This window comes from Papio anubis, chromosome 10, assembly GCF_008728515.1.
Source record: "Papio anubis isolate 15944 chromosome 10, Panubis1.0, whole genome shotgun sequence".
Classification (NCBI taxonomy): domain Eukaryota; kingdom Metazoa; phylum Chordata; class Mammalia; order Primates; family Cercopithecidae; genus Papio; species Papio anubis.
This window is the reverse complement of record NC_044985.1, coordinates 105,287,142-105,311,190: the sequence shown is the minus strand read 5'-3', so window position 1 is coordinate 105,311,190 and position 24,049 is coordinate 105,287,142. Positions and strand designations below refer to the sequence as shown.

The 24,049-nt window shown below is 40.3% G+C and overlaps 1 protein-coding gene across 2 annotated transcripts in view; it reads left to right on the top strand.

Annotated features, from left to right (window-relative positions):
* EPHA4 (EPH receptor A4) overlaps positions 1-24,049 on the top strand; it is a 155,048-nt gene that overhangs the window by 68,743 nt on the left and 62,256 nt on the right. For both annotated transcript variants that reach the window (XM_003907996.3, XM_009183166.3), the window contains exons 4-5: positions 3,649-3,804; positions 22,422-22,760. In XM_003907996.3, coding sequence (XP_003908045.1) covers positions 3,649-3,804; positions 22,422-22,760 — 495 coding nt within the window. The remainder of the gene's footprint in view (positions 1-3,648; positions 3,805-22,421; positions 22,761-24,049) is intronic.

Here is a 24,049-nt window from a genome sequence, read left to right as displayed (position 1 = left end):
CACTTAGCTGTATGACCTTGAACGAGTTACTGAAAACCCTGTTTCTTCATCTGCAAAATGGGAGCAGTGATAATGCCTCAAGCTCACAGAATTATTGTGACAATTAAATGACCAGTGAGCATAAAAACAACGAACACTCAATGACTACTTGATATTTATTTTCACAATTGCTATTATTAACTTCTCTTAGGCACTAAATTAGTTTTAAAATGAACTATAAAGACAATCAGATACTATCAATTATTCTAAATTTCTAAAAAGCAGAAAAATGACATAGGCATATATATATAGAAATTTTTTCAAATAGTAGGTGTAATCAGCTCATTAAATTGGGCGTTATACTGTCATGTACACACATCAATGCACCAAAAACCCAGAAGATACTACATTACCAAGACTATCTTAAAATTCAACGTTGTTATGGTAGTAGGTGAGCCAATTTGAAAGAAGTGTTGGTTCTTCTTTTTCCTCCTCCTCCTTCTTTTTGTGTTTAAAGCCCACAGGAAGAAATAAAGCAAAACTAAAGGAATTGAATGCAAAGTTTGCATCGTACATGTGAACTAATCTTTTCTCCATGGCATATCTAGAAGATCAAGTAAGACACCCATTCATATGGTTCATTAACTAGTGAAACCAGTGGAAATAGGGCAGGAGGAAGTAGTTGCTTGCTCACAAAGTCGTTAGTATTCAAAAATACAGTCTAGCAGTTCTCACGTAAAATAGAAGGATGAAAAATACTAACAGTCAATGCGTTATGCCAAGTACATCTTTCACAGGGGTTTTGTTTAGAATGAAGGAGATAGTGAAAGTTTTAAGATGCTAGTAAGTAGTGAATAAATGCAGAATGTACTTACACATTTATGTACCAAATGCTGGAAGGCTGTGCACCACATAGAGCAAAGAAATGTACTAAACCATCAATTTACTAGGTCATTTTAAATGTAGGCAGCAAAATGGCCGTGTGCGTGAAAAGCCACTACTACATTTTAAGAGAGCCTTTGTAAGAATCCTGAAATATTAATAACATGGTCTTAATGTAGTTGGAGACAAAAAAATGTGTTAAGGGTAGCAAGGGCTGCCGAGAACAGCACAATGACAATTTTGTATTTTCTGCCTGTGCTTATAAAAGCAAAAGGAAAAGAGCGTGTGTTTAAAGAACAGCAGCCTTCAATTTTCCAAATTGGTATAAAACTGTATTTCCCAAATGAATTCACATATATTTATTCCTGGTGACATATTAATACCAGCTTTGAGGAAAAATAGGAAAAAATAGAAACTAGCATATGCACTTTTTTCTTATTCACATAATATATACAACAAGTTTTTGCACTGTAAGAAATTTAATGAAATTGAAGGATACATTTTCCATTGTGATTTTTGCAAAAGATGAGTTTAATTTTTTAACTGGAAGTAGTGTTATCAGAATAGCTTTTCAAATATGCTATTTGGACTTTGTGATGATCAGCCACTGGACAGATTTTTGTCCTTGTCGATCTTCCACTCCCGCTGTGAGTTTTTCCATTTTGATGCTTGTTGAAATTGAGGGGTGCATGAGAATCAGTCAGTAATATGCAGTTTTCTGCCAACATTCAGATGTGAAAAAAAGAAAAATGAAAGCATTTTGTGCCTTCTTTGCAGTCCTGAGTGGCCACGAGTTGCTTTTGTCGACTGCGACTGACTGAGTGACAGGTGGGACCCAGCGGGTTTGTGTTCCTGTTCAGAGGCTCATTGTGTTTGATGTGGGCAAGCCGGGCTTGACCCCCAGTCCTTCTTCCTGCCAAAGTCAGGGTTTCTGATTTTAATCAAAACCCTAGGGCCATCTTAAGCATGACCAAAAAAGCACCTTGCAAGTTGAACCTTATCTAATTATGCAATGTGTATAAACTTGAGACACATAAATCTCAGTCATTGGAGCAGCTTGTTTTTCTAAGATGCTCCGGTCCAGTGAAAGACGAAAGCAAATAAGGGAGAGATTGATCTCCCAGCGCTTGCTTTTATTGTCAGTGCTCCACACGTCATAAAGTTTTGGCTTGTTAAAGGAAATTCCATAAACAACTTCAGTTAGTAAGAGTGAAGTAACCGTGTGCCTTCCTGAGCCCCTGCTAAATTCCCTTTCCGCTTGCCATTACAAGAGTATGATTAAGAAAATGCCAACAGGATATGTGAGTGGGTGGAACAGACTTCAGTTGGAAGCCGTACAGATGCTTGACGGATGAGTAGTGACAGTGAGATGATGGCCCTATCTCCAGAGAGAATCAAGCAGTTGCATGGATCTCTTTCTAGCACTCGTTTCAATAAGTTCTGCTGTGTTGCTAGCATGGCTGTTCTGTTTTGGCTGCCAGGCTGATGGAAAACGTCTGATAGGACCTTCTCCCCACTGCTGTTTCTGACAGTATAGACACGTCCTAAGGACGTGATGAATGAAAAGCAATGAGAGTGAATTATGCTGGAAAGATTGTGGGTTACTGGCACATTTTCTTTGAACGTCTGGTGTTATGAAATAACTTTATTCTTAATAGCCTTGTCTCTGTGGGTTTAGTGCTGATGGTGTTAGTCAATTTTTATGTGGGATTGAGACAGATTTGAGAGGTGATCATGAAAGCCTTAGGGGAAGAAAAAAGAATGGGGAGCAAGTAGTCATTATTTTTTATTATGAGTTTCCCCAGAATTAGTGAGTTTTTCCACACTAGTAAAAGTAGTCCTTAGTGTCAGTATGATGACAGTGTCAGTGTGATGTTTATGAAGATGAAGTCATGGAAAGCATGTCAGGTGTACAAAAAACTATATGGCCCGTGTTCTTTACACCAGACTCTTGGGGGGTGTGTGCATGGAGGGGGAAGGGTGCTGGAAAAATGGAAAGAGGGAAAAATAGCAGGGTTTTATGAACTCGAAAATAGACACAAAATATTCACTGATCAAAAAACACATCTTAGCGTACTATATTCCAAAATCTACAGTTGATAGTCTTTATTATTTCACCCTGAAACTGTGACCCGTGCCTTACAAACTCGTCTTTTTTACTTGGTTGCCTTTGTTGATCTTTCGATTTGGTTCTTTCTGTAGCTGTAATTAGGAAATAATCAGAAACTGGTTTTTTTGTTAGCTCTTGGATACACTTCCCACTGGTTGGCTAAAGGCTACACTCGGAAATTCCATAGCATGTGACTAAGCATACAGGCTTTGAGGGCAGAACACTGGGGTCAAAGCTGGGTGCTGACACTTACCAGATGTATGGTCTTGTGCCCGCAATTAACTGCTCAAAGCTGAAATTCCTCACTTCTAAGGTAGAGATAATGCCTGTAGAAAAGGGGTGCTGTAAGAATTAAGCAGCATCATGTGTATAAAGGGTATCTGGCACATAGAAAGGCGTTCAGTAAACTTTGCTGTGCTTTTACTTGATTATGCCAGGTTTAAGAAAATTTCTTCCCTTGGACTTCTTGTCACCTGACCAGGAATGTTAATGGCCCTTAAAGAACGACTATACTCAATGAATGTTTTTGGTTGCATTACCTGCATTTCAAGCCACATGATCGCTGATGATCAGCAAGAATGTCTCCCTTCTTCTGAATCAAAGAGGTGGCTTTGCATTTTTGCATTGCTGTATTTGCAGGGGTTTATATTTGTTTGTTTTTTTCTTCTTCCCTGCAGCTTGCAAAATTGGATATTACAAGGCTCTCTCCACGGATGCCACCTGTGCCAAGTGCCCACCCCACAGCTACTCTGTCTGGGAAGGAGCCACCTCGTGCACCTGTGACCGAGGCTTTTTCAGAGCTGACAATGATGCTGCCTCTATGCCCTGCACCCGTAAGTTGTATGCTCATCTCTCATTCCTGTGATGCCAACAGCTTTCATTCACACCTAGCAAGGCACTGCTAGATCTTGTCCCGGGATAATCATGCTGGGGCCACTTGAGATCAAACATGCATCCTTTCTCAATCATAGCCCGGGAAATGCTTGTAAAAAGAAAGGGTCTTTCCCACTGTTTCTGGTTGCCTTCAGTGTGCACGGCTGCCTACAGACTACTTGGTGGAGAAGAGATTGACTGTTTAGAGGTTGTCTGACAGTGTGGTTAGAGCTGAGATTGGAATTTATAAGTGGCTTTGCCATTGCACTGAGGACTCGGGGAAGGTTGACAGCTGGCAGAAGAAACAGGTAGACAGCAGGGTTTGGGAATGTGGTTTCAGTCTGTAAAGGACAGCTCAGTGTGCACTGAGATCATTGCTTATGTTGTCATTACACTTCTTCCTTCTCTACTCATAGTTTTGTATTCATAGCACTTAGGCCCAAATCCTAATAAATGCTTGTTTAATGATAGCATTTAATAAATGCTGGGTTAATGAATGAATGAGGCTGGGAAGCTTGGTATGAAGAGCAGGAGTGAGGAAATCTTTTCTCACACTTTATATGGACAGTGTTCCTAGGTATTACCATTCCTTTCATGTACCCTTGGGGCTTCACAGACCCTACAATGACTGTGACCTTGATCGGAACAGGGAGCACTGGGCCCATGAATTTCCATTAGGTGAATCTGTGCTTGGAGGGATAGCCTCTGGCTCAGCTCAGAGACCTTCCACAGACTTTGAGTTTGTTTCCCAGCCTGTTGTGTAGCTGGGTGACTGTTGAGTCTCTTCAGTCTGTTTTCTCACCTGGAGAATGGAGTTAATAACAGTACCTCCTAATGGTTGTTGGTGTTAAACAGCCTTATGTTGTTTATGTGCTATGTAAATCGTATAGGACGATGCCACTTTCATACATTTTAGCTTTGGCCGGGAGCAGTGGCTCACGCATGTAATCCCAGCACTTTGGGAGGCTGAGGTGGATGGATCACCTGAGGTCAGGAGTTCGAGACTAGCCTGGTCAACATGGTGAAACCCCGTCTCTACTAAAAATACAAAAATTAATTGGCATGGTGGCTGGCGCCTATAATCCCAGCTGCTTGGGAGACTGAGGCTGGAGAATCACTTGAACCCAGGAGGCAGAGGCAGAGGTTGCAGTTAGGTGAGATCGCACCATTACACTCCAGCCTGGGTGACAAGAGCAAAACTGTGTCTCAAAAAAAAAAAAAAAATATATATATATATATATATATACACACATACACACACACACACACACACACATATATTAGCTTCAGTTACCATTATCAGTATTATTCTTTTGTTTCCTAACTACTACAAACTGTATTTTGGCCAATCTGGAGCTAACAACCCTGCAAATAAAAGTTTTTTGGGTATTCGAGCACTTTGGGCCACTGGGAAATCAAGTCCTATCTTTAAAGTGACTGGAGTGAGACTCCAGGTCTCTCTGACTTTATATTCAAATTGCTATAACTTCCAGAGTTTCTTTCATAATGAGAGATAATAATGATGATGACAATTTTATAATTATGCCCAGGTAATGTAATAGGTACTTGAAAAAATCTTAATATTTGGTTCATAATATAAGAAATCTGTAAGGTAGATGTAATCTTCATCTTATAGAAAAGGTAACTGCAAGCTCAGAGATGTTAAAACATGCCCAAGATCACACACTGCCTTGGATAGAGTCGTACAACCTGAAGACTCACACAGTTTCTATTTGCTGGGAGATTCTCTTGCTGGCTGTCCCAAGTCAAGCAGAAACATTCAGAGTTAAGGAGAATCCTAGGGTCAGCCTCAGATGTAACTGTTAAAAAGTTTAGATGCAGTGGCTCACGCCTATAATTCCAGCACTTTGGGAGGCCAAGACGGGCGGGTTATTTGAGGTCAGGAGTTCAAGATAAGCCTGGGCAACATAGCGAAACCCCATCTCTACTAAAAATACAAAAATTAGCCAGGCGTGGTGGTGTGAGCCTGTAATCCCAGCTGCTCAGGAGGCTGAAGAACAAGAATCACTTGAACCTGAAGGCAGAGGTTGCAGTGAGCTGACATTGCAACACTGCGCTCCACCCTGGGTGATGGAGGAGACTCTGTTGTCTCGGGGGAAAAGAAGAGAAGAAAAAAAGACAAAAGAAAAAAAAATAGCCAGGACTGGTGCCTTTCACCTGTGGTTCCAGCTACTTGGGAGGCTGAGGCAGGAGGATTGCTTGAGCCCAGGAGGTCAAGGCTACAGTGAGCTGCATTCACATCACTGCACTGCAGCCTGGGTGACAAAAAAAGACCCTCTTTTTTAAAAAAAAAAAAAAAAAAAAAAACAGAAGAACTGTAAATGGGCAAGGATTGTTTCTGCTTTCTCCCTTTCCTGTTCCTCCATAGACTAAGTACTTTCTCTGGGTGGCCACTTTTGTTTGAACTCTTAAGTCCCAACCTTTTTCTTTTCCAATGTAAATATTTTCATGCTATGTTCCATTTGTGTGATTAGTTTAATAATAAACTCCCCATCTTTATCCACACCTGCTACCAACAATTTTCTTGTGGGAATCTGGGGCATAATAGTAAACTCAAGGGGAAGTGTTTGGGACTGACATTTTGATGATTGCCCTCAGTTTGCATCAGGTACTTCCCCACTTACTTTCCATGCAGATAAAGCCTTCTCTAGGCTGAGATTTGATTGTATTTTGAGTGTCATGAAATTTATCTCTGATGGCAGGAGGGCCTGGCTCTTTCTCCCAGGTATTTTTTAGTCTCATGATGCCGACCTGTTTAGCATTTAAGGGGAATGTGTGCCCATCACTTTATTACCAAGTATTGCTACTTGGGAGTTTAGGAAACCTCCAAAGATGGCCACGTCTGTGCTGCTAGAACATTTGATGTATGTGTAATAAGGGTGTGGTAGTTGAGCCCTTGGAATTGTGTTTTTCTGTAGGAAAAGCTGTTAGCTTTATCTTAAGGATGCAAAGGGGAAAAGGAAAAAATTTGATTTTAGCATATGGATGGACTAAAAAATCTAAAAATTAAAGTAACATTTGCATGTTTCAGAAGTCATTTTCTACAAGGTGAAGGGAAGGAAGGCTGGTGGCTTTTTGTGTCATTGTTAAAAGGTCCATGAAAATACCTGCTCTTGGAACTCCTTCTGCTACACTTCACTACTTCAAGGTCTTGTGCATTACTTTACTTACTTATTTATTCATTTTTTTTGAGATGGAATCTCACTCTGTCACCCAGGCTGGAGTGCAGTGGTGTGATCTCGGCTCACTGCAACCTCCACCTCCCAGGTTCAAGTGATTCTCCTGCCTCAGCCTCCTGAGTAGCTGGGACTACAGGCACCCACCACAACACCCATTTGTTTTGTTTGTTTGCTTTTTAGCGGAGATGGAGTTTCACTCTATTGACCAGATTGGTCTTGAACTCCTCACCTCATGTGATCCATGGACCTTAGCCTCTCGAAGTGCTGTGATTACAGGCGTGAGCCACTGCACCGCCTTGTGCATTACGTTAATGGTGATCACATTCCACTTACTTTATATGCAACACTTCAGTTAAGAGGAAACAAAGTCCTGATGGCGACGCCATCAACTTGCTGATCAGATCGCCTTGGCTCTAACCACTGACCAACACTGTGATACTGAGAGAACGTTTACCCTCCCCAGGCCCCAATTTCCTCATCTGTAAGTTGGAATTCTCACCATCTACCTCTGGGACTGTTTTAAGAATGAAATAGGAAAATATTTGCAAAGGTCTGGCACCTGGTAGGGATCTAATAAATGTTGTTCTCTTTCTCTTTTATTTCCAGCTGGTCATTTCCTTCCCCAAACTACCTCCTCAGCAGGTTGACAGCGTATCTCACTGCCTCTCTATCGGTGATTTTCACCCTTGAGTGCATAATTAAATTACTTGATGGCTGCCCTGTACCCCAGGATTTCTAGGGGGGTGGGTAGGACTCAGACATCAGTATTTTCAAAAATCGGCCTGTTAATTTATTGTACAGTTAAGGTTCAGACCTCTCCAACGGAACTAAATTTTTTTTTTTTTTTTTTTTTTAATTTTGAGACCAAGTTTTGCTCTTGTCACCCTGGCTGGAGTGCAATGGCAGAATCTTGGCTCACTGCAACCTCTGCCTCCCGGGTTCAAATGATTCTCCTGCCTCAGCCTCCCAAGTAGCTGGGATTACAGGCACACGCCACCACATCCAGCTAGTTTGTTGTATTTTTAGTAGAGACAGGGTTTCACCATGTTGGCTAGGCTGGTCTTGAACTCCGGACCTCAGGTGATCCGCCCGCCTCGGCCTCCCAAAGTGCTGGATTACAGGCATGAGCCACCACACCCGGCCAACAGAACTAAACTTATAAATATTTTTAAAAACTTAAACAGTAACTGCATAAGCTTCTGACGACTTCCTCTGAGATAGGGATAATCATGGAAGTAACTATACTTTGCTGATAATATATATAGTCGTAAGTCAGGTAGCAGAACTGGATTCTAATTCTTAGCCTATGGCTCTTCCTCTCGACATCTCCCTTCTCAGTGAATATAGTGGACCTGTATTGTCTAGTACAGTAGATACTTGACACATGCGGCTATTTAACCTTAAAGTCATTAAATTAAGATTCAGGTTCTTATTTAACCTTGGCACATTTTGAGAACTCAGTAGCCATTTGTGGCTAGTGGAGACTGTGCTGGACAGAAGACCCAGAGAATGTTCCTATCACCACAGAAAATTCTACTGGACAATACTGTAGGAGACATTCCCATAGAGAAGACAGTGGGATTTTCTCAAAGACCCTCTTGTTCACATGACCCACAGAGTAACTCTCCCCACTCGCACCCTGCCCCCAGCTTTATCGGATTCTCTTGACAAGATGTGGCGATGGGAAGGAGCCTAACATCAGGGAGCCTTTCAAACTGATTCCAGCCTCTAATCAGTTCTTACCAGTTGGTTAAGCCAGGTGACAAACCCAATTCCCTTGTGCTGACAGCCATGATAATCAGGCACCTTCTTTGTTCATTATGCTGTCTTTAACCCCAGCATTCTTATGCAGCCCTGCATTTAGTGATCGCTCACTGTGACGGCACACTAATGAAGAAATAAAACACACTATCTGAGACTCATTCTTCTAGCCAAAGAGAGACTGTGCTCCACTGGCTTGTAAAATCAGGTTTTTGTTCACTTGGAGAACGATTAGACCAGGTGAATACAAGTAGCATTGGCTAATTTAGAAGGAAACTGCCTAGGAAGTTTGCACCATTGACACTGCTGGAGAGCGTAAGAGAATTTAATCGTAAACAAACTTTACCTTTGGGAATACTTTTGATGGAGTCTCTGGTTAGGTTAACATAAATGGCTGCCTGTGAGATGTACTGAGATGTTTCTATGGAAGCACCATCTGAACATTTTCTAGAAAATAGCCCATAACTATTTAGAACAGGGAGTTTAGAACAGAGCTTTTTAAACATCCACATGCACGGAAATCACCTGAGGATTAGGAGTAGCGAGGTTAAGCCTGAGATTCTGTTTCTGACAAGTTCCCAGGTAAGGCTGAAGCTACTGATCTGTAAAACCATCTTTAGGCAGCAAGGATTTACATTTCCTGCCCCACGGCTGTTAGGAGACAGGAGATTCTGTTTTGATGCCTGTAACTTTCAGACCTGTTCTTCAGCTCAGTGGTGACTCTAGAAACATATTTCATGGATTCTGATCATTCTCCGTTAATGGAAATGGAATACTTCATTTGTCTCCTGTATGAAGAAAATCCAACCTGAGAAGAATCACATAACCAAATGCACTCACTGTGGAATTATTTTTCTTTTTAATTTTGCTGTTTGTTTCTTCCAGAATCCTCACTAAGTTATTGCCAGAGAGTAGAAATGTTAACTGTTCATCTTAGACACCTGTATGAGTCAAGAGAGGCAACAGGCTTTTTTCTGGCAACATTGCCAGGACAGGCACCATTATTTCTGCACATTCAGGGCTGCCGTTAAAGCTGATGGCAGGATTTTTATTTTATGAATCGTTTCTTAACAGGGATTTTGACGTGATTTTTATTAATGAAATTAATATCCTTTAACTCTTCAAATAAGTAGCTCTTTCCCTTCTCTAGATCTTTCTCCTTGTTTCCCTTCCCCTTTCTTCTGGAATGCAGTCTGGTTATCAGCAGGGCTGGGCGTGGTCAGCCGCACACCCCTGCAGGAAGACTTGTTCGTCGTGTACTAGCTTGTTCAATGATTGTAGTGAGAAAGATCTTCTTTTCCCCCACTGGGAAGCTAAATCAATATTATATTTAAAGTAACTTTCTTTTTTTTTTTTTAGACAGAGTCTCACTCTGTTGCCCAGGCTGGAGTGCAGTGGCACTATCTCAGCTCACTGCAACCGCCACCTCCCAAGTTAAAGCAATTTTCCTGCCTCAGCCTCCCGAGTAGCTGGGATTTACAGGCATACACCACCACGCCCAGCTAATATTTTTGTATTTTTAGTAGAGCTTGGGTTTCACTGTGTTGTCCAGGCTGGTCTCGAACTCCTGACCTCAAGTGATCTACCCGCCTGGGCCTCCTAAATGCTGGGATTTACAGACGTGAGTCACTGCACCCGGCCTTAAGGTAACTTTCTTTTCCAACCCCTTATTGTGTTTCAAAATGTGCTAGAAAAGTACCTTGTAAAGATAGCAAATTGGCTTTGCATATCTAGAAAAACGTAGCTCATCTGTCATTTTGCCCCCTTGACTTCTGAGCACTATTACCAGAGTAGTTTTTCGTATTTTTCTATTGGAAAGCTGTCTTCGTGCTTTCAGGTGCTCCTTATTTAACTTGTTTGATGAAACTTATCGGAGCCTGGTGATTGGGAACGCTTCGTAAATGAGAGATTATTATTTTAGATTGCTAACTTGAAGGACCTTCACGAATCTGTCTCCAAGTAAACGGCCTTGAATAATTCAGTCAGCTGTGCCAAACAAACAAAGAGTGATTGATTGATACTTAGACGTGGCCGAAAATATTCCAAAATTGCAGCTTTTAAGACAATTTATAGTAGGAGAGCTCAGAGCTAATGAGGGCAGATTTACTAAGATCTATTACCAGAGGTCCTGATTTGCAAAAGCTTTCTCCAGGTTTACGTTATCAAGAAATTGAAACAGCCAAGTTCCAAACAACAAACATCACTTACTTTGTCTCTACATTTGCCTTTTCTAATTGAATTTAGTGCGCTGCTGTATTTCCTCCAGAAAGTGTATTGTTTTAAAATTACCATTTCAGTTCTATTACTCAAAGCCCTCGCTGCTAATGCTTTCTGACAGTTATCAACATAATGAACCATAATGAAATGATGAGCAATCTTCGGTGGAAAACCAATGTCGATTCCACTGGTGCTATGTGACTGTGTTAAAATTTGAATGCAAATTAAAATAACATCGTCCTTACTTGTTTCCAAGGTCAGGAGAAGGGAGGGACTCTTTTCCTTTTTTATTTTTTTATTTTTTATTTTTTTAAGTGCTTTAATTTTGGGAGTCTCACATCCATTTTCAAACAAGCTCTTGAAGGTGCCCCTGATATTCTGTTCAATTCACTACCCCAAAGATTTACATGCTTAGCAGTCTGGCTAAGGGATTTGGGGAGGGACGTCTAGAGCGAAGCTTTGATGTATAAACCATAGGATAAAAGGCAGCCTTCAGTTTCAAGTAAACTACATTTTTTTTTAATCCACCTGAAAGCATATTTCTTTTTGCTTTAGAGCTGCAAGTAACTAATCATATAATGACGGGGGAGGGATACATTCTATGAAATAGGTCAGTGAGGGTGCAGTTAGCTCTAGTGAAAGACTCGTTAGAAAAGTGAGAACAAAGGCCAAAGATTCCCAAAGTGTCATTCATGAAAGTGTTTCAGAAGATTCATTGGTTGATCTCTAGCCATTTTATCATTCATGCAATCAATCTTTTTCATGAACATATTTTTATGAAAAATCTCCAAATCCAAGTTTTCCAGGGGAATTTCTCATTCCATGTCATTTATCAAATTTGCAATGTAATAGTGTAGTTTCATACTGCATTCCATTTGTCATAGGACAAAAACTCAAATTGAGACAGCAACTCCCCCACACTGCCAGATTACATAGTTGGTTTTTAGTTCAGAACATATGGTCCTGCTGCCTGTTAGTTGGTAAGCCAGCTAATGTGTCTGTCCCATGGACTGTACAAACTGATCAAAGCAACCAAAGACATTTGGACGATTCAGATGCAGCCGTCAACGTATGCTGCTGCTCCAGTTAGATCTTAGGAGTTCAACATCTGACATTAGCTAGTGAGTATACCACATTCTTGTTTCTTCCTTTCAGATTGCCTTTCAGCGTTTTAGCTACTAATAGGAAAAAGTACCTCTAGACAACAAAGTGGATGGTTTTTGTTTGAAGAAAATTAAAGATAGAAGGAGAAAGATCACCAGGTGAGCTTCAACGAAAGCACTAGATAGACCCTAGAATGATCATTTGCCATTTGGCTGTTTCCAAAATTTCAAAAGCTTCATGATATTTCATAAAGATCAGGTATCATCTCATTGAATTCTTTTAAAAAGAACAATGCTGTTTTAGCCTCCTGGTTTTTTTTCCCCCCCACATACTCCTCATTTTATAGTCATAAACAGCCCATTGTGGATTCCACTGGAAAATGCAAAGATTCGAGGGACAGTAATATATGCCCAAGTGAAAGGCTTGAATAACCTGCCAATGCCATTTAGCCAGGTTATTACAATTTTTCTACCACCATGAATAATTAAGAGTGGCTTGTCATTGACCGAGTCCTGTCATTTCTGGATGCTATTTTTGACACTATGCATGGAAGTCATACAGTGGTTATTCACCGCATGCTTCTATGAAACAGGGTTAATTACACATTTTTCTGAGATCCCCTGGGGTGAGAACGGGGTAGCTTCTTTTTTCTTTTCTTAAGATGGAGTCTCACTCTGTCTCCCAGTGGTACGGTCTCAGCTCACTGCAACTTCCACCTCCCAGCTCAAGCAATTGTCTCACCTCAGCCTCCCGGAGTGCTAGGATTAGAGAAATAAGCCACCACACTCAGCCCAGGGTATCTTCTTTGCTATCAACATTTAGATTTATGAGAGATTCTGCTATAGAGATATAATTGCCCCTCGCCCTATTCCTGTGATCTTCCACCTAGAAAAAGAACCTTTAAGAGAAACTCCTGGCTGCTCTCCTGCACAGAAAGTAGGAACAAGGCAGAAAAGATCATCCCCATGAAAATGATAAAATAGGATCATTTGAGAATTAATACTAGCTAGCCGTCATCATCATGAAGGGCAGGGAAGTGAAGTGAACTTGAACTCTAGGGTGAATTGAGAAAGCTGGAAACTTTCTACCCAATTCTCAAAAAGAATTTGTAATTATGGGTTAGTATTTTCTTTATATTATTTATATCTCTATGAAAGGGAAGCAGGGTTGTTTAGCCTTGGAGTCAGGGTTTCTGATCACAGCTTTGCACATATTGGCTGTCTTAACTTTGGTGATTTGCTTAACTTTTCTTATCTTAGTTTTTGGTAATCAGATTGGTGTGAACAATGAATACTTTTTTGTCAGATTTGATTGCGCCTATTAAATAAGATAAGATACCAAAAAGTGCTTTGCAAGAAAAGTAAAGTAATGCACAGGCTAGATAATTTTAAAAATGAAATACTCAATTCTACTTTTCTTGGTCTTTGGCATTGTAGCTTTCTTATGTTCAACTGAGAATTTATAAGGCACTTCAGCCATAAACGAGTCATCCTAAAAAAAAGAAACCAAACCGTTAATTAACCCAGTAAAGAAAAGACAAAGATTCCTGGAAAGGAGAATGGGAAAAGAGATATAACCAGAAAAATAGGTTATGGGAAAGTCTCACAACAAGAAATGAACCTCTATAGGAAGCCAAGAATTTTTCATGACAGCAACAGTGATTGATGCATCCAAAAGGTTCTGGTTTAATCATGGACAGCCCTGCTTGGCTGTCTTCATTGTTAAAACACATAAACCACCAAGATAAGAGGTTATGCACTGTTCATATATGTCAGGAGGGATGTCTTTAAAACAGCCATCTTTATGTAAACTAACCCACAGCAGATAGCACTGGGAGAAAGCAATTAGTGGTGGCAACATATACAAATGTCGGGGGAAGCATGGGCTTTATTTCAGAGTCAAAACGTAGTGCACCCCAACTGTTGACTCTGCCTTATAACCTGTCTTTCAGCCGGAGAGAGATTAACAACAAAGGCTTATCTGAAGGGTTGAAGGGTTTTACAGCTAAGACGCTGAAGTGCTATTGACAGACCAAAAGTTGTACATGATTAATGAAGCCTTAGGAAATGGAACTACAGACCCAAGGTGCTTCCTCTAAGATATGTGTTGGACTGGTTGCCTTGGCATTTTAGTGAGGTGACAGTAGGGCTTAAATACATTGATCATGGGAGAGTTACCTTTCTACCCATGCTAATTGGGGTGCTCCATTTCCCATCCAGAATGAATTTCATAGCCCAGGCATTGAATTTTAAAATGGTGATTAAAAATCAGTTAAGTATTAAATGTCTGTAATAGCTCTGGAAACCACTGTATCACATGAGAACAGAGACTTTGGTTTTTCTATTAGCTATCCTCTTGCCTTGGTTGCAGACTTGATTTTCTTTCTTTCTTTTCTTTTTTTTTACATTTTGGCATGTGATTGTCATTTCTTTTCTTTCTTTGTCATCATGATTATTATTTTGCTTAGCTTTTGTGACATACAAAAGTGCTATGGCAGTGGGGTTTTTTGTTTGTTTATTTGTTTGTTTGTTTTTTGAGATAGGATCTCAGTTCATCACTCAGGCTAGAGTACAGTGGCACAATCCCAGCTCATTGCAACCTCCACCTGCCAGGTTCAAGCAATCCTCCCACCTCAGCTTCCCAAGTAGCTGGGACTACAGGCACGTGCCACTACACCTGGCTAATTTTTATATTTTTTTGTAGAGACAGGGTTTCACCATGTTTCCCAGGCGGATCTTGAACTCTTGGGCTTGTCAAGCCATCCACCTTCCATGGCCTCCCAAAGTTCTGGGATTACAGTCATGAGCCACTGTGCTCAGCCATGGTGCTATGGTAGTGATGCTTCTGATCAGTGAGCTGGGCTGGGCTAAAGCATCATCATTCATTCATTTGTTCATTTAGCAGATCCTTATTGAGTATCTACTAGATGTCAGGAATTACTCTGAAGGCTGTAGATATTCTCATAAACCTGAAAAAGAAAAGATTCCTCTTCTCCTGGAGCTTATGTTCTAATGGGACTATAAACAACGAACAAATGAATAAACAAGATAATTGAAGGTTCTCATAAGTAGGACATTTTTTAAAATGTGGTGCAATTGGGTACATTGGGACAGGGAAAGGGAGGATTTCAGTTTGTATGGAGTAGTCAGGAATGAGAACTATTCCAGGGATAAGAAGTCAATTAGTCAAAGGGCCGGGAGTGGGAATTCCAAGGAGAGCTACCAGCTCCAAGGTATTTTCAGTTGCATGTGCAAAATTTTGCTAACAATGTGAGTTTTAGAGTTGACTTGCTTTTTCCCACAGTTTTGCATTCTGTTGGCACTTTAATTCCAGTTCTTATGAGAAATAGAATTTTTAGGTTTATATGGCATGTTATACCATATATTCACATATATTTAAGCTCTTTGGCAGAACCCATTTCTGCCAAACCCATTTTGAAATACAATTATCATGGCAGGTTTTCATCTTTTACTAAAGTTACAGTTGCTTCCTGTAAGAATAAAGAAACACATTCTCTCTTGGGGACTTTGGGTGTGAGGTAGAGTACACGGGGTGCCTGGACTTTCCATAGAATGGTTCATACCAAACTTGTAGTCACACTGGAGACATTTATGACTTTAGGTTCAGTGTTGGCTGGTGGCTTCTAAATGACGTTATTAAGGCTCACACAGATTTCATGTGGATATGTAAATACTGGCTTGTCCTAAAGCGGCTACTTTAAATCCTGACATAAGCCAACAACTGTGTTCTCTAAACTACTCAAGAATTAAATTTTAGTCTAATTCATGAGAGGAAAGTAGTAAGATACGTGAAATTACTGGAATTTTCTTTTATGCTTGGAATATTGCCCTTCTTAAATGTCACATTGACAGTATGTGGTTCATTTCCAGAAGCTTTTTTTCCTAGAGAAGAACACATGGTTGGTAAAGGAAGATCAAGATTCCTTTTATAATATAACATGATATGATGTGATATTTTATAATATGATACGATAGTCCTAGGTATCTACTATAATGTGGCTATAGTTTCTTTGGGGCTAAATGCTGTCAAACTCCTGTAAACTGAATATGAGGTGACATCCCACTAGAAAATAATTACCCATTGTAGCACCTTTCTCCGGTACCTGCTGTGTGATGCAGGCAGTATTTCACACCAGTAAAGTGAATGGATGTTCATTAACTGTATCTACAATGGCAAGACATTCAGTGCCCAATTCTTTCAAAGCAATGAGAAACTCAAGAAATAAGCCATATGTCTCATTTTTATTCCTTCCTTAGTCAATAAAGGTAGGTCTAACTTGGGCTTTAGCAGCCAGAGTTGTTACCTGGGCTATATAAATAGGGGTTCCTGGACTGAGCTTTTTAGATAGGCTCAGGATATGCTTTTAGTTCCTAGAATTATGTGCAGAATTCTGATGGTGCCAGAGAGCATCTACCTAGAAAGAAGATGCCTTGCTTTCATCATATTTTCAATAGCATGAAATGCTCTGAAGGTCAATTTTAACTGCCACCTATTTTTGCAAGTAAATTTTCTTGGAGCACAGTCATGCTCATTTGTTAAGGTATTGTCTATGGCTTCTTTGGAGATAGAATAACAGAGTTGAGTAGTTGCTACAGGGAGCAGATGGCCCATAAAGCCTAAAATATTTACTTTCTGGCCAGATCGTAAAATTTCTTTACAGAGAAATTATGCTGGCCCCTGTGCAACAGATTTATAAACTAAAGATTACTGCATTTGACTTCTGTTTCTGGGATTACCATTAATATCTGTGCCACTAAATTATATTACAAATGTAAAGGGCATACTAAATATGAAAACTTTAAAATAGTTGAACATGCTATTTTCATTTTTGGGTGGAGGCACAGAGAGAATCCCGGGCTTATATGTGAATTTCATACGTGAATTTCATGGGAAATTTACAAATACAACCAAAAATGTAAAGGAAGGATGTTTATGTTCCCTTAAATACACTTCCACATTTGATTAATTCATATTAGATTGGCACAAAAGTAGTTGCCTTTAAAAGTAATGACAAAAACCACCATTACTTTGCACCAATCTAATGTTTCAGAATGTCTTAATTTGGGTGAAAAAATTAAAATTAAAGGCAAAAGCTGTAGTTCCATAAAGACTAATAAGGAAAATACCTACTTTTAGAAATGTTAAAATTAAGCTTCTTCAGAGATAAGGTTTTTCCCAGAGATAAAGTTTTCTTGTCTGAGTAAATCACCACCTGAAATCGCAGTGGAGGAAGAAAAGTGTAATAACCAATCCCAGTTTGATAAAACTTTATTTGGTAGAACCCACATTTCAAATTCCCAGCCGTTGCTGGTTACACAGCTGTAAAAACAGGACAAGGCAGGTGCTTGCTCTGACATCCACTGCACATATAATCCCTATTTAGTTTCCTTGAGTCTTTGCCTTTTCCCCTAGGTTCCTTATCCATTCCTGCAACTATCTAGGCAACTATCAGGAAGTTATCAAAATGAATAAGAATGTTTTTCCTCTCTCCTCTAAAGCAGGTGATAAACACTAGATGCACAATAAATGTTTTTTGAATAAATGAATGCTTCACAATCCCTCCCAGCAGAAGTAACCACTAATATTTTATATATAGCCCTTTCTACTTTTTCCAAGGTAATTCTAAACCATGAAAAAAAGAGGAAATTGAAATAAACTAGTTACACCAAGTTACTACTTCACAGGTATAAAACTAATGAATCTGTATGTGAAAAGCTGACTAGTACAGCTTTGGCTCAGAGAAGGCTGCATAATTCACACACTTCATAACACTGCGGGTAGGTGGGTATAAGATTCATTAAAGGACTTCGTTAGTTTTTCATTCATTCATTCATTGGCTTATCAAACGTGTTCTGAGATTTCTGAATGAAGAACCGTGGTAGAAAACGGGAAGTGGTAAAGACATCAATTATTATTATTATCATCATTATTATTATTTTGAGACAGAGTCTTGCTCTGTCACCCGGGCTGGAGTGCAATGGCGCAATCTCGGCTCACTGCAACCTCTGCCTCCCAGGTTCAAGCGATTCTCCTGCCTCAGCCTTCCAAGTAGCTGGGACTACAGACATGTACCACCACTCCGGGCTATTTTTTTTCTTTTTTTATGTATTTTTAGTAAAGACAGGGGTTTCACCATGTTGGCCAGGCTGGTCTTAAACTCCTGACCTCAGGTAATCCACTTTGGCCTCCCAAAGTGCTGGGATTGTAGGCGTGAGCCACTGTGCCGGCCAAGACATCAATTCTTGAGGAGCACGTATACTGTTGCTAGAAACAGACATGGAATGGTGTGTAAGTAGCAAGACACCATTATATGTTACAAACAAAGTGGGCAAGGAAATAACGAACTGAAATGTCAAACAATGCCATAAGCATAAGGACTGGTGTTATGCCAGTCCTATACTGAGGCTAGTAGTGGGTAGTTTTGAAAACAATAAAATCTTGCCGTTCACAGTGACCCTCAAGCTACCCGATGTGCGTGTGTACGCAATAGGGTTGATTCAGATGTGGAGACTAGAAAATTAGAACAAGTAGAACAGTTAGCCCTTTTTGTTATAAACCTCATATTTGTAATTGGAGACTTACTCGCAGGTGGACATATTTCTGATGACAAAGGCAATCACTGTGTCAGAAATTTAATTGCTTCTAAATAGCCAGACACAATACTTACATAAATGAAAGAGAAAATAATCAGAGTTAGGTTTTTTACTTCTGGATGCCTTGTATTTATTAAAAGAGAGCTCAGGTTACTCAGAATACCAGTTTTCTCTTCTTTTTAACTATCTCTGTAGGTAATTGTTTACTAAGATGTTGCCGTTCAGTATAACTACAGGCTCAGATTGGCTTTTGGCTGTATTCAAGTCCATATTTGTTTCTCATTGTCTTGAGAATAGAATACTTTTATTCCTAAAGAGGAGATGGGCCCTCCCTTTAAATGAGAAACACACTTATATATTTATCATCTTTTAATTGGCAGGAGTTTAAAAAAACAGAAACCACAATCCCACAAGCACAGCATACCACCATTATGATTATAATTTGTAAAGCATGTGTCCTCTCCCGGATTTTTTTCCAGACCAACATCGTCGTCATGTTGGATGGATTTTCTATACTTTGTTTTCCCCTCTATCATATGACTTCATTATACTCCAATTTTGAGGCAGCCATGATGTCCCCACAAAACTGTCACTCTCTGTGATAGCAGATCATAAAACATACGCAGTACAATTCACCAGCATTGAACTTGAGTTTGCCTGATTCTTAGTCTTCAGCATCTACTCCAGAGCCTTCTTTCAGAATCGCTGCCCATAGGAAGAAGGCTGCCCTAGGTTAGCATGTGTTTTTGTGCCAGCCCTCCATTTTGAAATCCTACAGCATCTTTATAATTTTTTTTCCACGTGGCAGTGCTGTATCTCTGAGTCCTGTAACCATTTAGTTTTCTGCTCCATTTCTTCTCTGTTTAGACACTGCCATGCCCCGTCCTACATACTAATTACTGACTTTTTGCTTCTGTGGTGCTTGATTCATTGTGTCACATTTTCCCATGTGAAAGTGGACCAGGAACCTTGGCAAGGAGGTTAATGGATTTCAGAGTCACTCTTATTTAACCCTGGAAGTCACAGCAAAAGAAGAAGCAATGACTGACCCATTTTATAAACCAAGCCATGGTCAGCTTCAGCTGCAGACTGGTAATGGATTTCACTATGGTGGCAAGCATTACAGAATTAAAACAGGGCTGAAGATAGCGCGCTGCCTTCTCCATGTTTGCCTTCTCAAACTGTGGCTGAAATTTTTCATTTTGTTATCATTATACCTTTAGTGAGGAACACATGGTGGAATAAAAATAACTCCAAATGGCAGATAGTACTTTTGGATTTCAGTCAAATTCTGTCACTAATTAGATTGCATGAACTTTCAGTATTATTAGATTTACTTTCCAGGTCCCAGCTTCCTCCTCTTTAAAATAAGGGTATTTGTCCAAATGATTTTAACATCCTATGTGGCTCTGAGAGTCGGTGATTTTATATACTTCCTTTATTTAAGAAGCATTCATTTGTCATTATATTCCAGTTACCATGCGAAAAACTGTAAATGCAGTTTGGAAATCTAAACAAGAAAGAAATTTGTATTTTCTCTCTGAGGACTTCTGTGAAGTAATCTTTCCTTTCATACAAATTTGACAATAGTTTTGTGAAATGTTTTAAAAGTTTGCACGTTTTTAAGTTGCAAGGATGGGGAGCTGAGCTTAATGCTTAAAGAGGTTGTTGGTAATTAGTCCCGAGGGGAGTTTGGGAAGACCTGCTTACCTTGTTAAGATAAAGTCTTCAATAAGTGGTATAAAGAGAGAAGGAGAGTGAATTACCCTTATTAAATGTTACCACTAAAAAATAATTGGCCATTAATTACTGCAAGCTAAGTAATAAATATTAAATATAATTCCCTATTTATAGGTTACCTCTTCCAATTCTATCTCAACAGCCGTTTTGGAACAGTATGTTTCATTGTGGTAGACTAGGTAAAGCTCATCCAAGTTCATGCAAGCCTCCTGTTAACTTTCTTTTCCTGAGAAACTTGTACTAATTTCCTGCAAAGTAGTCATTCCAATTGCATTAGAAGTAGTATAGATAACAGTGATCAAGAAACCTCAAAGTTTTCTTAAAACTCATTTTGCAGCCAGGCACGGTGGCTCACGCCTGTAATGCCAGCACTTTGGGAGGCCAAGGTGGGTGGATCACATGAGGTCAGGAGTTCAAGACCAGCCTGGCCAACAAGGTGAAACCCCATCTCTACTAAAAATACAAAAATTAGCTGAGCATGGTGGCGCGTGCCTGTAATCCCAGCTACTTGGGAGGCTGAGGCAGGAGAGGTTGCAGTGAGCCGAGATTGCGCCATTGCACTCTAGCCTGGGTGACAAAAGCAAAACTCCGTCTCAAAAACACAAAACAAACAAACAAAAAACTAATTTTGCTCATCTCTTGGAAGACTGAAATGAGAAAGAAATAGCTTTCCAACTGTCAAACTGAGTAGATATGTCTCATTTGAGTGTGGCAGCTACCTTTTAAGCCTTTGGAACTGGTTCAGACCAAGAAAATTCCCTCTCCCTTCTCCCAGCCTGATTCTTCCACTTGAAGGCAGTTTGTGTCACAATTTTTTTTTGCCGTATTAAGACCAATCATTGCCGGGCACAGTGGCTCACATGTGTAATCCCAGCACTTTGGGAGGACAAGGTGGGCTGATCACTTGAGATCAGGAGTTCAAGACCGGCCTGGCCAACATGGCCAAACCCTGCCAAAGGTAGCGGGTGTGGTGGTACACACCTATATTTTCAGCTACTTGGGAGGCTGAGTCATGAGAATCGCTTGAACCTAGGAGGCGGAGGTTGCAGTGAGCTGAGATCACGCCACTGCACTCCAGTCTGGGTGACAGAGCGAGACTCCATCACCAAAAAAAAAAAAAAAAAAAAAGGAATCTATGAGTCTACATCAAGAAACAAGAGTTTCATCATGATCTACAGTCTTATTTTTTATTATTAATATTATTTTTTAACCATCCATTATGTTGTTGATGATCAGTTGTTCTGTTTCATAACAACCACTGTCATCACCCATATTTCAGAAACTCTTTGATGTTGGTGGGAATGCATAAGTTAAAGGGCAGGAGGAGGGGTCTGGGAGCCTTGAACAAAACCCCGGCCATCTCTCCACAGCTCTATCTTCAACATCTCTGCAACTGCGTTAAACCAGTTCCTACTAATTACCCATAAAGAGCTTACCCCTCCACTGCCATGTTGAACTGCAGAGGCACATCTCTACAGTTCTGTTAATTTTATTTGCTATTGACGACACGCTGTACTTAGGAATTATAATTTATCTTCAGAAGTGGTGTATAACTATTAATTTATCAGAGTCTCACAACAGCCCTGGGAACTAGAATCCCTTTCGCTTTTTTAGATGATAAGATGGAAACTAGATAAATTATGATATTTTTCTGCCACTTCAGAGGGAAAGCCTGGGCTTGGAGCCCATTTGCTGGAGAGTTGCTTCACATCTCAAAGTGACAACCGATGCCTTGTTTGTTTGCGCAGGAAAGAGAATGACACGTAACAGCCTTCTATTATATTGTTCTTTTAAAAGATCTTTTATGCTGGCTTGATTTGCTTTTTGCTTTCCAAGTGGGTTTGGCTTACTTTGGAGAGCTGCAGGAAATAATACAAGCTCTGAGAGATTCCAAAAGAATATTTCGGTTCTTGGTGTGATGATGTGGTTTTCTTTCTCCAGGTCCACCATCTGCTCCCCTGAACTTGATTTCAAATGTCAACGAGACATCTGTGAACTTGGAATGGAGTAGCCCTCAGAATACAGGTGGCCGCCAGGACATTTCCTACAATGTGGTATGCAAGAAATGTGGAGCTGGTGACCCCAGCAAGTGCCGACCCTGTGGAAGTGGGGTCCACTATACCCCACAGCAGAATGGCTTGAAGACCACCAAAGTCTCCATCACTGACCTCCTAGCTCATACCAATTACACCTTTGAAATCTGGGCTGTGAATGGAGTGTCCAAATATAACCCTAGCCCAGACCAATCAGTTTCTGTCACTGTGACAACCAACCAAGCAGGTAGGAATTGAATCTACTTTATTGTATGATCTGAATGTATATAGAGAAAAGGCTTAAAATAATGAATTATAATAAATTGCTATAATTGAAGTAGAACCAAGTAAGCCTGGGAGCTGTGTTATAATATAAAAGATACTTAGGGGCTGGGCACGGTGGCTTACACCTGTAATCCCAGCACTTTGGGAGGCCAGGGCAGGCAGGTGGATCACTTAAGCCTGAGAGTTTGATCAAGACCAGACTGGGTGACACAATGAAACCCCATCTCTACAAAAAAATACAAAAATTAGCTAGTCACGGCGGTGCAAACCCGTAGTCCCAGCTACTCAGCAGGCTCAGGTGGGAGGATTGCTTGAGTCCAGCAGTCAGAGGTTGCAATGAGCTGAGTCACTCCATGGTGGATGGGATTCATCTCGATCATTTTAATTATAATGTCCATGGCTGGACATTGGAGCACTTATAGATTATGTACAATTATAAAATTTACTTTTACCAATACAGAGTGCTCTATTGGCATTTGTTATATTTTCTAACAAAAGCATTAGCAGCAATAGTTTTGAGCTTATGCTTTAATGTAAAATATTATAAATGATCTAGATGGACCTATACTAGAACCTCCATGTACATCTTTATGTCTGTAGTTAACGAAGTTTAAGACACTACACTTAATAGTTTTGCAGCTACTTTTTTCTTTTTTTCTTTTTGAGACAGAGTCTCACTCTGTTGCCCAAGCTGGAGTGCAGGGGCGTGATCTCGGCTCACTGCAACCTCTGTCTCCCAAGTTCAACCAAGTCTTCTGCCTCAGCCTCCTGAGTAGCTGGGACGACAGACGTGTGCCACCGTGCCCAGCTAATTTGTATTTGTATTTTTAGTAGAGACGGGTTTTCACCATATTGACCAGGCTGGTCTCGAACTCCCGACCTCGTGATCCGTCCACCTCGGCCTCCCAAAGTGCTGGGATTACAGGCGTGATTACAGCTACCTTTATAGTTGATTTCATGATTGACGTGGGGGCTGGGAGGGGGGGCGGCCAATCTCCTCCAATTCCTATATCACTTTCTGCTAATACAGATGACTAGAAAACATTTCCTGTTCATGAAGTGTTTCTACTGAGTTAATCGCAGAACTGTCATGAAATCCTGAATATCAAATATTTTGAAAATCTAGGTTTCTAGGCTTTCACTTCTGACTTACTCATCTGTATTCCTTCCCTGAAAGTTACCACCCCTCCAGGAGTTTTACATTGCCGGCTTTTTTTATTTCTAGAGAGTTAGAGAGGAGAAAGGAAACAG